General features: G+C 46.0%; 1 protein-coding gene across 1 annotated transcript; it reads right to left on the bottom strand.

Annotated features, from left to right (window-relative positions):
- Positions 1-310: 310 nt before the first annotated feature.
- Positions 311-10,021, bottom strand: GMNN (geminin DNA replication inhibitor). Its single transcript, XM_086965458.1, has 7 exons — positions 9,923-10,021; positions 7,847-7,905; positions 6,892-6,993; positions 6,462-6,597; positions 6,114-6,196; positions 1,156-1,266; positions 311-922 (listed from the first exon to the last, which is right to left on the bottom strand). Exons 2-7 carry the CDS (start codon positions 7,895-7,897, stop codon positions 776-778), a joined length of 630 nt encoding a protein of 209 aa, XP_086821584.1. The 5' UTR covers positions 7,898-7,905; positions 9,923-10,021; the 3' UTR covers positions 311-775.
- Positions 10,022-12,587: the final 2,566 nt, after the last annotated feature.

Below are 12,587 nucleotides of genomic sequence, written 5' to 3' on the forward strand. Positions count from 1 at the left end.
CTTTCCTTTGATCACATAGGAGGGTCTGATTAACCCTCCAGATTCTCATCCCTAGTGCTCTTCACACCAGAGTTCATAAGTGGTCATCAATGGAGGAACCCAACAGTACATTAACATTAGGAACAAATTATGCTCCAACCAGATACATGGTCAAATACACCCATTTACTTTTGGATGCAAGTGGATTGGTAGTCCGAACATTATAAAACAATGCCAAAAGATAGGCAGGAGCGCTAATGTGGTTAATTACCTTCAACAATGAAAGGTGAAAAACGAACCCAGATTTAAACAATTCAGTAATGCTACCAGCTCAATTTTAACAGGACGTTTATTCAAGTATGTACAAGTACCTCAAAAGGCCAGAAAAACTATTTACATATCTTGTAAATACACAGTATTTGCACTTAAAACAAGTAACCAAATGCAAGCTGAAATTTAATCAGACCCAACCCGCCCTCCCAACAGCTTCAGTCAAGTCTTTGAACCACAGAGGCATTTATTACACAATCCTGTGAATGAGAACGCAAGGCACTGTGGTGCAGGGGCCATGCGAGTCAGGCAACGGCAGGGATTTCCAGTTATCCATGGCAGTAGTTTAGCATAAATAGTGATCAACCAAAAAACAACTGTATGGCGGTACCTATACAACCAGGGTAGAGCTGTTTGACCTCTAACCAGTCCAGCATCGCTTGTCTGGTGCAACGGCAGTGTCACAGCAATAAATAATGCAAGTGGATTGCATACTGGTCACTTTTAAAGTATTAAAATTAGTCCTTCAGTGCGACTCATTTGAACGCACTATACTGGTATCTTCTGGCGTTTCTTCCGAATCACTCGACTCGTCAGCCTCTTCCTGATCGGCATCCTCAAATTCAAGATTCTTCAGTGCTTCGATACTGTCAGGTGCTTGGCCCGTCAATCTCTGCAAAAAAGTGAAAGGGGTTTAAGAGGAAGGCTGCGGCAATGCACCATAAGAGGCAATGCACCATAAGAGGCAAGTCAGTTTACGTTATCTAACGTCAATTGTTTAACGGCAATAAGGTTCACCTGGACAAGAGTTGATAGGCTCTGTACTTCAGACCCACGCGAGTCACTAAACTCAAGATGGACACCCAAATAGGTTACAGCATTCCATATACAGTGTAGCAAACCTACCTGAACCATATTAGCCATGAACTGCACATGTTCGGCTAGTTCTGCCAGCTCATCATTCTCTTCCTTGAGACGAGCAATTTCACCGTCTTTCAGTTCAATTTCTTTATGAAGCTGCAAGAAGATGGACAGGTGAGATTGTAGCACACATTTAGGAAGCGTTTAATACGAATACGAAAAGACAACTACATGAACATTGACACCCCAAGGCATGTCTACGCTAGTTCTGTGACGCCCACAAAGATAATTAGTCTGTATGCTGTGCAGTTATACCCAGGAGCTATTCCGCCGCCGCGCTAAAGGGGTGGGGCGGCCGCACGCTGGTGACGGAGCCGCTCCGTCACCAGCCGCGGTTGAGCTATGCTGGTGACGGAGCGGTTCCGTCATGACCCGCCCGGTTCCGTCATGACCCGCCCGCTCATTAGACCGCAGGCGCAAAATCAGCACTGCGCAGGCGTGGCGGCCGGGCCATGACGGAACCGCTCCGTCATCAGCATGGAATGGGTTAAGAAAGGCTCAAAATGAAGCTAAACTGGTACTGTTGATAGCAAAAGTTCACCACATATGGATTACCATACAGCAGTCATATAGCGAGAAATAAAGCATAGAAGCAATAATCAAGAAATTCAGCACATTACAACTTAATGTCCATCTCGCTTATCCCAATTACACGAGACCCCTGCGTCTTGTAAGCACCCCCACCAATATAGGAGGTGCCACCCTCTCCACAACACCTGTTCTTTTGTGTTTGTAGATCGGGTGGATGTGGTGTGCTTGTTCCAGTGTTTGTTTTTGGTTATAGGTGCCAAATGTTTGCTGTGTGGTGCAGCGTGTTGCTTCTTGCTGCAGCGTTCCTGGAACGTACTATGCTTGCTTCGGCATTCCCGGCAGCTTGGTTTGTTGCATAGTGCCAGCAGTTGGACGCTGGGTTGTCTCACAACTGCCATTCTCCTGCTCAACATCCCTGGGGCTGTGGCACTATGTGTGCCGATTGGTGCCCGTTTGGGCTGTTGAATGTTGCTCGGGGCTTGTGTTGTCAGGTACTGTTTTTTGGTATGGTGGTCTTTGGAATGGTTGTTTCCCCTGCGTGATGTTGCCGCTTCTTCCTGCCCAGTTCCATCATGGTTCTGCCTGTTGGCTGCTTCTGATCTTTGAGCTTTTGTACTGGCATGCCTTGCTATGCCAGTTTAGCTTGTGTGATCCTTTTGTGGTCTTTGGGTATTGAATCTGCAGTTCTGGGGGCTATCTGGTCACCACTGCTGTCCTGGCTTATTGCTTGCAGTCTTATAGGGGCTTCTCATGGTTAGTCGAGTTCCATGATCAACGGTTCCTGGGTGGTGTTGTGGCCATGCTTGGTTCATTCTTATTTAAGAGGTTTTAAATACCCCTGGGTCCAACCAGTGCTATCAGAGCGCTTTACATTTTGAGACAAGGTCAATAAGACATGGGTCATACATAGCATCAATGTATATAAAACATAAGTCTCCGCCTGACATATTTCAAAATATTAAATATGGGAAATAAGCACACCAAAATGTGGGAGATGTGATAAAAAATAAGGCATAAATTGAAAAGAGCTGGAAAATTGCAGGAGGATAGGGAGGTTGGTGGTCCGTTGGGTTAGTAAGTAAGAGAGCAGGAGGGGCAGAAACGAGGGCCGAGGGTGGACAAGGGAAGGGGGTGAAGGGAAGAGTGAAGGTGGTAAACAGGGAGGGGAAGTGACAAGGAGGAAGGGCGAAGTAAGGCTGAAAAGAAGGGAGGGCAGATGCATCTAGGTTTGGACAGATATGGATTATGGTCCCCAATATTTATTAAGAAGATTTCGTTTGAGTTTTTGAAGCTAGAGTAGAAAGGGTTGCAACGAAGGTCAGTTGGAAGGGCATTCCAAATGCATGGAGCTTTGCCGGAAAAGTATCGAGACTGGGTGTTTTTCTTTTTTAGAAGGGGGATAAGGAGGGTGTTTGTGCTGACATTGCCATAGTTGATGCGAGAAAGAACAAGGGATTGGATTGCTAGTTTCAAGTCATAGATAGGGATGAAAAGCTTGATTTTCTTAAGGTGGCGAGTGAATAGGGCTCCTTTGGCAGAATTATTGGTGTCTTGAGGGTTAGGAGGTCATCAAGTGAGCTACCTAGTGATGACTGAGGACAAAGATAAGGAGCAGTTGAGGGCATTAAGGTCAGAGATCCAATTCTGAATGGGGAGCTTGTTTATAGGGGAAAAAAGAATTTCCAGTTTTTTTAGGGTTGAGTGGTGGTTAATGTGGAACCAGGTTTGAATCTTGATTAGTGTTGAGGTGAAGGATGTCAGCATGAGTTTTTATCTTATAATAGAGGGGTGTCGTCGGCATAGAGATGGTAGTTGATCCTGGCTTGTTTAAGAATGTGTGAGGGGTTCCTTGCAGAACTCCTAAGAAGATGGAGTTAGGGTTAGATACGCAATTTTGTATTTTGATGTGTTGAGAACGGTGTTGTAGGTATGAGACGAACCATTTGTGTGTCGTACCATTCAGGCCGAATCGATCTTTAAGAACATTGAGTAGAGCAGAGTGGTTAACAGTATCAAATGCTACAGAGAGATCAAGGAGGATCAGAAGGCTAAATTCACCATTGTCAAGTGAGTGGTGGAGGTCATCAACAATGTTTAGCATGGCGGTTTCAGTGCTGCATCCTTTCCTAAAGCCAGATTGGAAGGGGTCTAGTAAGTTAGTGTTCAATGTGTCCAATTGAAGAATACATTTTTCCAGGGCTTTAGAAAGAAGGGGAAGGTTGGAGATGGGACGATGGTTGAGGTAGTTTGGGTCTGCCAAAGGATTTGATAATGGGGGTGATTTGGCCTAGTTGCAATGAAGTGGGGGACACAGCCGGTGGCAAGGGAACTGTTAATAGAGTTCCAGGAAGGGGTGATATGTTTGAGGTTTTGGACAAGGGGGGGGGGGGTGGGGGGGAAGAGGGTCTTTGGTGTGGGAGGAAGGCTTGAGTTTGGAAATGATTTTAAAGACATCTCTTTCCGTGACTGGCTGGAAGTTCAACCAAGCGGCATTATTTTAGTAATAGTTAGGATTGGAGTCCAGGAAATTGGGGGCAAGGAGGGGTGAGGGAGATCAGAGTTATGGGCAGTAGAGGGGAGTTATGATGGAGGGTGGGATATTGAGAGAGATGTTCGGATTGGTGGTAGGGATCGCAGTAGAGAGGAAGGATTGCTCAATTAGTTTACATTTAGTCTGAAAAAGAGCTATTTCTTCACATCTAGTCTGAGGCTAGTGGGACAGGGGGAGCGGAAGCAGTTTGATTGCAGCTTTTCAGTCTGAGGTTTAGTGGGGTGCAGCTTTTCAGTCTGAGGTTTAGTGGGGTGCCTGTGGTGGCATACTTGCCTGCTGGTGGCTGTCCCAGGTTACTATCGAACATATTCATTGGGGTGCCTGGCGTCTGGTTGTTTGATTTCCTGCGATGTCCGGCCTGATCACCTAGTTGACAACTTCCCTATGTGCAGGTCCCCTTTCCTCTTCCATCTGTGGGGCGTTTTATGAATGGAAGGGGTGTGGCTGCTCCCTCTCCCCATATTGCGAGTGTCTTGTCTAGCGAGTGCCTGTCCTGCGGTTGGCTAGTCCTACTGAGGTTTGCTTCTCTAGTAGGTGCGTTTGTTCATTCGGGGGTCCTGGCTCTTCTGTTTCAGGGTGCCTCCCTACTACTCGACCATGACAGGCTGCCTGTTATGCAAGGTTGGGGAGGGGTGTGTGCAGTATGGCCTGGGGCATTTGTGCTTGCATTCTCCAGGTTGCGTTCCTGCGCTTTCCCATTTGTCTAGGTCTTGTACAGTTTTTGGGGTTTGATGTATAGTCTGGGCCTTTCCAGGTCCTGTTTGGGCTGCAGACGGTTCACTGTGGTGACCTGGCATGGGTTGCCCTGATGGCAGTCTGTGGTTCCAAATGCGGACGGGGGTCAGTTGAAGAGTCGTTGCCTTGTGGTTTTGGTTGGCATGTCCTTCATGGCTTCCCTGTTGGCCTTGTTCTGGGGTTATGGTTCAGTATGCTGGTAGTCCTATTGTTCTGGTGCCTCTAGCCTGTCCCGTTCTTTGGGTTCTTATGTTTAAGTTAGAGGAGACTGGTTCCGTTGGTGGCTGTGGCCACATGGTTTAGTTCTCTTGTGGGACCCTATTGGGAGTTTCCCAGGTTGAAGTATTGCTGATGGGACATGGTGGCTGCCAGTGCCAGTCTCGCAGCTTTGGTTGCCTCTTCTGCAAGAGCACCCTTTGGAGTCTGCTTGCATTTGCTAGTGATTGGAGCATACTTGTGGTTTTTTCCATTCCCTACCTTTGGTGCTCCAGGCTGGTCTTTAAGGGGTCTTTTGGTTAGTCTGGTCCCCTGGTTCTGCGGAGATATCCTCTTGGGGCTTTCCCACTCACGTTTTGCAGCAGGCTCTGGTGCTACTCATTTTTTGTCCAGGGGGGAGCCTTCTGGCTTTCTTCCTGTTTTTTGGGATGATGGTGGAGTGCTTATTATCTTGGGAGTCTTTCCAGTGTTGGGGGGTCAGGTGTGCCCCTGGGATTCGGATCCCTGAGTCGGGACTGGCCTGTCTTTCTAGTTGGTATGCCCTTCATTTGTGAATCTGGTTAGGATGTTCTGGGCTGATGCTTTGACAGTTGGCCAGGTTCTTCTTTGGCTTGGTATGTCTCATTGCGTAATGGAGATAAGTGAGAGGGGCGTGAAGGTAATGTTTATGACCTAACATTACTCCTAGACCTACTCTAGCTGTTTTCCATTAAGGCCTGCCCTTTCAGGGGCCTGGCCAACTGTCTAAATTGGCTTGGTACATACAGGTGATAGGGCTGGTGCCCTTGTATTTTGTTATGGGGTTTCTACGAGGCAAGGGGCCTCATTGTTACTGGAGAGAATTACTACTCCTAGTCCCATTATCGATAAGAAATACAATTATTCATTAAGCATGAACCGTTTTACATACCTTTTCGTTCTCTTGAAGAACTTCATAAAGAGCTTTTCTCCTTTCCTCTGCTATTTCTTTCCAATATTGGGCTGGTGGAGTTTCTGAAAAAAAAAGGTTAACCGTGTGTTAATGTAATGCTGTTCAAGGGCAAGGAATGACTAGTATGACATGGTGAGCCACAGGAAATAAGTTTTAGAAATGCCCACCCAAATCGAGACGTTTAGGAAAGTTATTGCGCCCAAGCATTTCAGGAGACCCATTAGATTTTAGAAAATAATGTCTGCGGGGCAAAGGTGCATTGAGCATTATAAGGGTATACACTGCATGAAAAAGCACTCCCAAAAACTCAAAACAATTTAAACGTACCTTTCACCATGAGATTGTATGCTTCGGATACACTGTCTACGTTCTCGTTGTGTTCTTGGTCGACTGCTATTTCAACTTTAGCTTTCTTCGAAGAGAGCTGGTCATTCCAAAGTTTCCTCTTCGTGGAGTTCTTGGTCTAGGAAGTAAAGGGATGAAGTGATGATTCACGTTGCATAAAATATATTTGCAATTCTGCCTTTAGGTTCAGTTTACACAGCGCAAGTGTGGACCAAGGGCATGGAGATACTTTTGCAGGAGCACCCGCTATATTATAAAATGCCATTCACTGTTGAATCATGGTACATTGAGCGGCACGCCTTGATTCACAGGATGTTGAATGGACCAGTGACCAGACCCCACAGACTAGGCCTCAAGGCCATAACTTGTCCCCATCGTAGAACAATTGTACTTCAGAGCATCAATGACATACCTCATTTTGTCTACCAATGAGACATCCAGATGCAGAAGGCTGTATCATCTGAAGGGTTCGTCTAGGTGCAGCACCGACATTACCATTTGCTGTGAAAAAGGTCTGCAAAATGAAAAAGACCATTTAATGAGCTACATTTGTAGTGCTTTTAAAGCCTTCGATTAGAAAGGGTTGTTAAATAACCCAGTTTGATGAATTTAAGGTTACTATTCTATGACACAGCAAGAAGAGAATTGGAGCAATTTGTTCCACCGCTATGACAATTATCAAGTTTCCTCTTGCATGGGGGAACGTAAAGAGGTCGGCACGTACTTAAAGTTTATATAATTTGTCGTTGCATGCACATTAGTGTAACAAAGATTAATTCTTTATCGTTAGCTACTCTACCGCCAAGGAATAAGTAAACAAAGGCAGAGAGCAGCCATAGTTAGCATTGTTCTTTCAATACCACCGTGAGAAAGTTACTGATTCACACTAGTTCACATGACAAGAGCTCACCTTTCCCACGGTAATGTTTCACTACCTATTATTATCTTGCAGTTACGCCGAAGGACAAATGTCAAACACTGTGGGAACCAGTGTTACAACACTGCAGGCAAATGTAGATTATGGATTTTAGACTGACAAGCTACGTCACGCGAAGATTGCCCTTCCCACCTTGAATAACCCCGCCCCTCCTACGGTGAGAAATAGTGCTTTCAAGTAGTTTAAGTATATTTCCGCATCGCTCTTCCAGTCACAGGCAGGCCTAAGGTAGCCTCTATCCTTATATTGCTCACAGTTTGAATTAGATAATTAGTCAAGCAGCAGGTTAATCGGGGAACGGCATTACATAGCTCTCATTAGATTAAACAAAGTCTTAAATATGATTAAACAGTAGACTCCATAACAAGTGTTGGACTGAACAGTCAAGCAGCTGAAGGGCTAGTTTCCTTATTACAAACTCAATACGTACCTTTATATTAATCTTTGCAGGCTTCATTGTTGTAGGCAACTTCGTGTTCATTTTGTTACCTGAAAGGCAAAAAATTGATTAAATGGCAGAACAAATGCAAAAGAAATATTTCATATTGCCAGGCTAGAGAACGCTTCGTGTTTGCGCTCAAGTCCAAAGAGGTACAAAAAGCTAAACAGAGGATAGCACCGACTTGTAAAGCCAGCAGATATTTCGAGTTCAGACCAATTTAGTCGTGCTATCACATGCAAGATCACTGGGACTCAGCTAGTGTATTTTGTTATGCAAGTGATAGTCAGCCATTACCTAAAATCTCCCAACATGAGCGTAACCAATCCAAAAACTCCCCCAAAAAAAAAAAGACACTCCCTCCTATAAGACTGCCCTAGATCCAAAAATGTATTCGACCCCCTAACAACCGAAATGGGTCCGACTGAGACTTCCACGGGCTAGTCAACACTAAAGGAATATACCCGCAGCGTTACCAACATGGCCAGTCTGGTAATGTGGCTCTCAACATACCAAACTTACACAAGCAGTACGGCTGGTTAGGGACTAAAAATCCGTTAGGTATTGTCCGGGACCATTGGGCAACACCGCCCTACAGCAACCAACTGCCCAAACAAGTGCAACAGTAAATGCCTATCCAACCCAGAGAGGGATATAACGTGCTCACCATATGCCTTTTAATATAGTAGTCTAACGTATTCCACCTTTCAGAAGCCCTTCCCAAACTAAACAGATCGGTTTCAAATCTCATATCTACATAGATTATGACACCCGAAACTACCCACCTAACCATAATGCTCCCTAAAGTATGCCCTCATTCTACTTATATTCAAAATCCAGTCTCGTAAATGCGAGATGTGATAAGTGGTACCAATGGCCTACTGCCGGTTAAGAATCACGACACCATCTTATCAGCTTTACCTGTCACCGCAACTTATTTCGTAAAGATTCAGCTATCAACGCATTATCTTCCAATGCTCACACTACTGTAAAGTAAGGAGTGTAAGTAAAGCTAAATACCATAAGACAATGGTTTTTGCAGGTGTTCGCACCAAACCACATTAGTGAACGCTATCAAATAAAAGATTCACTGACAACCAAGAAACATCGACAAGCAGAAATAAAGCCATTAGACAGAACATTTGAGCCGAGACCATGTCAATTCAGAGGAACCCGGTACATGGTTGAGAGGTCATAGGTTCTTGTATAAGGACCCCTAATCGTTAATATGGATAACCAGCGAGCCTCCACGATTTAACCACCACATTAGGATCATTAGAGTATAACACAGTGAACAAGAACGCCACAGAAACAATACTAACGTAAACTTATACGAAGGAATAGCTAGCCAGTCCGTAAACACGCTTGTGCCAAATAGAAACAAACCATGGATGGGACCAAGCTCCAGAGCATATTTCACGAACTGATGTGAATAGAGGAGTATTGTTGAAAAGACCCTTACACAGTTTAAAATATAAACAAGGCTATCACAAACACCTCTATGTATATAAAAAAAATACATAGAAAATATTTAGAAGTAAAATTAAAGACCCTTACTTAAAGGGACACATTGGGGGCAGGTGGAGAAAGTGATATATACACACACACACCATTTTTAGATCCCTGAATCGGTTTCCAGCCTTAATTAGCAACAACGTAACTAATCAGATTGACCCTATTCTAGCACGCGCGGTAAAGCGCGCTACTTTAGGGAAGTTACCTTCAGTAGTGTCACCATTGTTTTAAAATGGATTACCCTACCCGCTTTAAAGAACGGAAAACACCAATGAACCATTACTCCCAAAAAGTATTTCAGCAGTATGATTCAAACAGGTCAATGCTGCGCGGGTCAGAAACCGGGTACTGAAGCCGTACTATTTTCTTGATACAATTCAAAAATGGCGCCAGATGAGACGAAAAAGGTCGTAACCCCCAACAGCGACCGGAAAACATACCACAAAAGGACAGTAGTGGTGATTTAAAACAAATACAACGAAAAATCAGCAGATGGTCCTATTAAAGGAACTTATCTGCAACGTTGCTGATGAAATCGCACTGTGGACTCACCCGAGCGTCTCGCGCAACTGTTGTTCCCTCCTCGTTCCAAAGATCAACACGCTCTCCTTCGCCTAGTCACGCACTGTTCTAACGCAGGATTCGCGCGCGAGGCCCTTTTATAGTCAGCCTGGCGCCTGCAGGTCTCCCGCCTTCCCCGCCCATAGTCACATGACTCACTTCCTTTTCCCACACTACACGACACACCCGGGAAAAGGCGGGCAGTGTAGCTCAAGGCCGCCCGTTTGCGACGTCTGCCTTTCACCCGGACGTTTTACGGCAAACAAATGCGCGCGCTTTGAGGCAGGCTTGTGTCTTCTGTTTGTATTACGTATTGAGTCCTTGACTTTATGCAGGTTGGGTCACACTTTCACCGCTGCAACCCCCGGAGTAGCAGAAGACGGCAAACTGGCATAAACGAAAAAATTGTATATTGTTCTCATCAGGTTTTTTTTTGTGTGGCTTCATTAGAACGTACAAGAACGCGCGGTCATATCGTTCTTTGTGTTCTTCCGGATTTGGAACGTTTTTTTGTTCTCTTTTCTATTGTTTTCAGCTTACAGTGCTGACCCTTTCTTTACCATTGGTTTAGAATTACTGGCACTTGCGTTTGCTTTCTTATTGGTTACTTTCCTCTTGTCTTCTTTGCCCGTCTACTGAACCATTGACATTACTCGTGTTATACCATTGCTTGCTTTTCAGGCCTCCTTTTTTAGGTCTCGCCTGTCGATGCGCATGCGCATCGAGCAAGCGAGACTATAGGGGCTCATCCACTCTTTATCTAACTGCAAGGAATCGCCACGATTCCTTGCAGTGCCCGTGACTTTTAAGGTCAATGCGCATGCGCATTAAGCTTATGCGCATGCGCATTGACCTTAAAAGCCACGGGCGCGTGCACGTCCGTGTTTGTTTACCCTTGCCTACTCTCTCTCTCCCCTCTCCGCCCCCGTTCCGCCCCCTCCCCTTCCCGCCGTGTCGCATTTCTCCTCCCCTCTCTTCCTTCCGTCTAACTTCCTTCCGTGTAACCTCCTCCCCCTCCCCTCTCTTCCTTCCGTCTAACTTTCCTTCCGTGTAACATCGCCGCAACGGTCACATCACTCGTCTTTCCTAACACTAAGGCTAACCCTCCGTCCTCCAAGCCCACCCCCCCCTCCCCCGGTAACACTCCACGCGGTTTGCGTCCCTCGCGCAGCTCACCCGCTCCGCCCCCTCCCCTTCCCGCCGTGTCGCAGCCTACAGCAAGACTGACGCTTTTCTTGCATGGCGTAAGTCCATCCGGTTCTGCTGTTTATGTGTGTCTGATACTTTGATTCAAACAGTTTTAATTGGAATAGGAAATGTAGGAGATTGCATAGAAAGCCATACTGGATTAATTGCACTCACAGGACGTGGGAAATACCGTGATCATGGTTCTAACCGTTAAAGCTGTATCAAATCTCTCCCTCAAGCTCACTGTCTTGATGCTGCCTTTGCGTTTACTTTCCTCTGATGTGGTGCGTTTGTGTCTGTCTGCAGATATTTGTCATGTGAGTCCAGCAGATCACAGCTCTAGGCTGTGCTTGTTTTCCCAGATGTAGTATGCTTGCTTTGCACAACCTGAATCTGCTTCTCAGTGGTGTTATGTTACTTGAGAATACTATAGCGCTATATTACCATTATTATGATCTTGAAGCGCTGTCTGGCTAGGTACATTCAAGTCCCGCTTTCGATGATTCAGCCACAGGCTCTTATTTCAAGAATACTGCTGCAGTTAATATTTCGCATATATGTTTGACTATTTTACGGCTTGGTGTGTGTGATCAGAGATAGATACCTATTCTGCTGTCGTCCATCTAAAAGACCGAGCACCCCCATCAGCAACGAAACGCTGAAGTTCTCAGCCAACCCTGCCAAGATCTGGAAGTTTTACACAGTTCATTGCAGCTGATGCATCAATACACAGGGGTAGATTAATGGCCTTATGGTGAGAGCCTGTGTGCGACCGGGAGAGGCTGTCTCCCCTCCCCCAACCCACTCCAAGAGCATGACTGTGCTTCTTGTTGCTTTCTTTGTTTTCTGCATTTCCGTGTCGCATTTCTCCTCCCCGCACCTCTCCCCTCTCCGCCCCCTCCCCGCTCCGCCCCCTCCCCTTCCCTCCGTGTCGCATTTCTCCTCCCCCCTCCCCTCTCTTCCGTCCGTCCGTCTTGTTATTCAACCCCCAGTATAACCCCCTGTTAGAACATTTGACGACAGATTAGGGACAGATTCAGAACGGCATGGCACAGTGGTAAACAGAATACCCAGTAACACGTATTCATGCTCGGGCGGCACTTCCTCCATGTTCACCACCCAAACACATCCTGATGGGGCCCTTAACCAGAAGGCATCAACAATCTTTCCTTTCTGCTTCCAACGCCAATTGCACCTACAACGAATCCGGATCTTGCATAAGGTCCCCCCGCCCCTCCCCCTCTGCTCTCAATACCTCAATCCAGAGCGCCATTTAAGTCCGCCATAATAAGCCGTGCTGCGCTTACTGGGTCAAGGGAAAAAGCACAAAGATGCCTTGTTTGTTTCGCTCCGAGGGACAGGGAGCCGCCACAGAGACCAGAACCAGCGTCAGAGAAGGAAAGCCTTCCAGATCTTCAACCATGGTAGTCGATTCACCGATGCTGTACACACGTCCCTAACAACGTCA

Source organism: Lissotriton vulgaris, chromosome 4_1 (assembly GCF_964263255.1).
Source record: "Lissotriton vulgaris chromosome 4_1, aLisVul1.2, whole genome shotgun sequence".
Lineage (NCBI taxonomy): Eukaryota > Metazoa > Chordata > Amphibia > Caudata > Salamandridae > Lissotriton > Lissotriton vulgaris.

Bases quoted from the DNA above. Each gene is read 5' to 3' on its own strand.
- GMNN (XM_086965458.1), bottom strand. From the start codon at position 7,897: ATGAACACGAAGTTGCCTACAACAATGAAGCCTGCAAAGATTAATATA. The intron at 6,994-7,846 runs GTACGTATTGAG...TTCATTTTGCAG, and splicing joins CTGCAAAGATTAATATAAAG to ACCTTTTTCACAGCAAATGG. The intron at 923-1,155 runs GTAGGTTTGCTA...ACTTTTTTGCAG, and splicing joins TCATGGCTAATATGGTTCAG to AGATTGACGGGCCAAGCACC.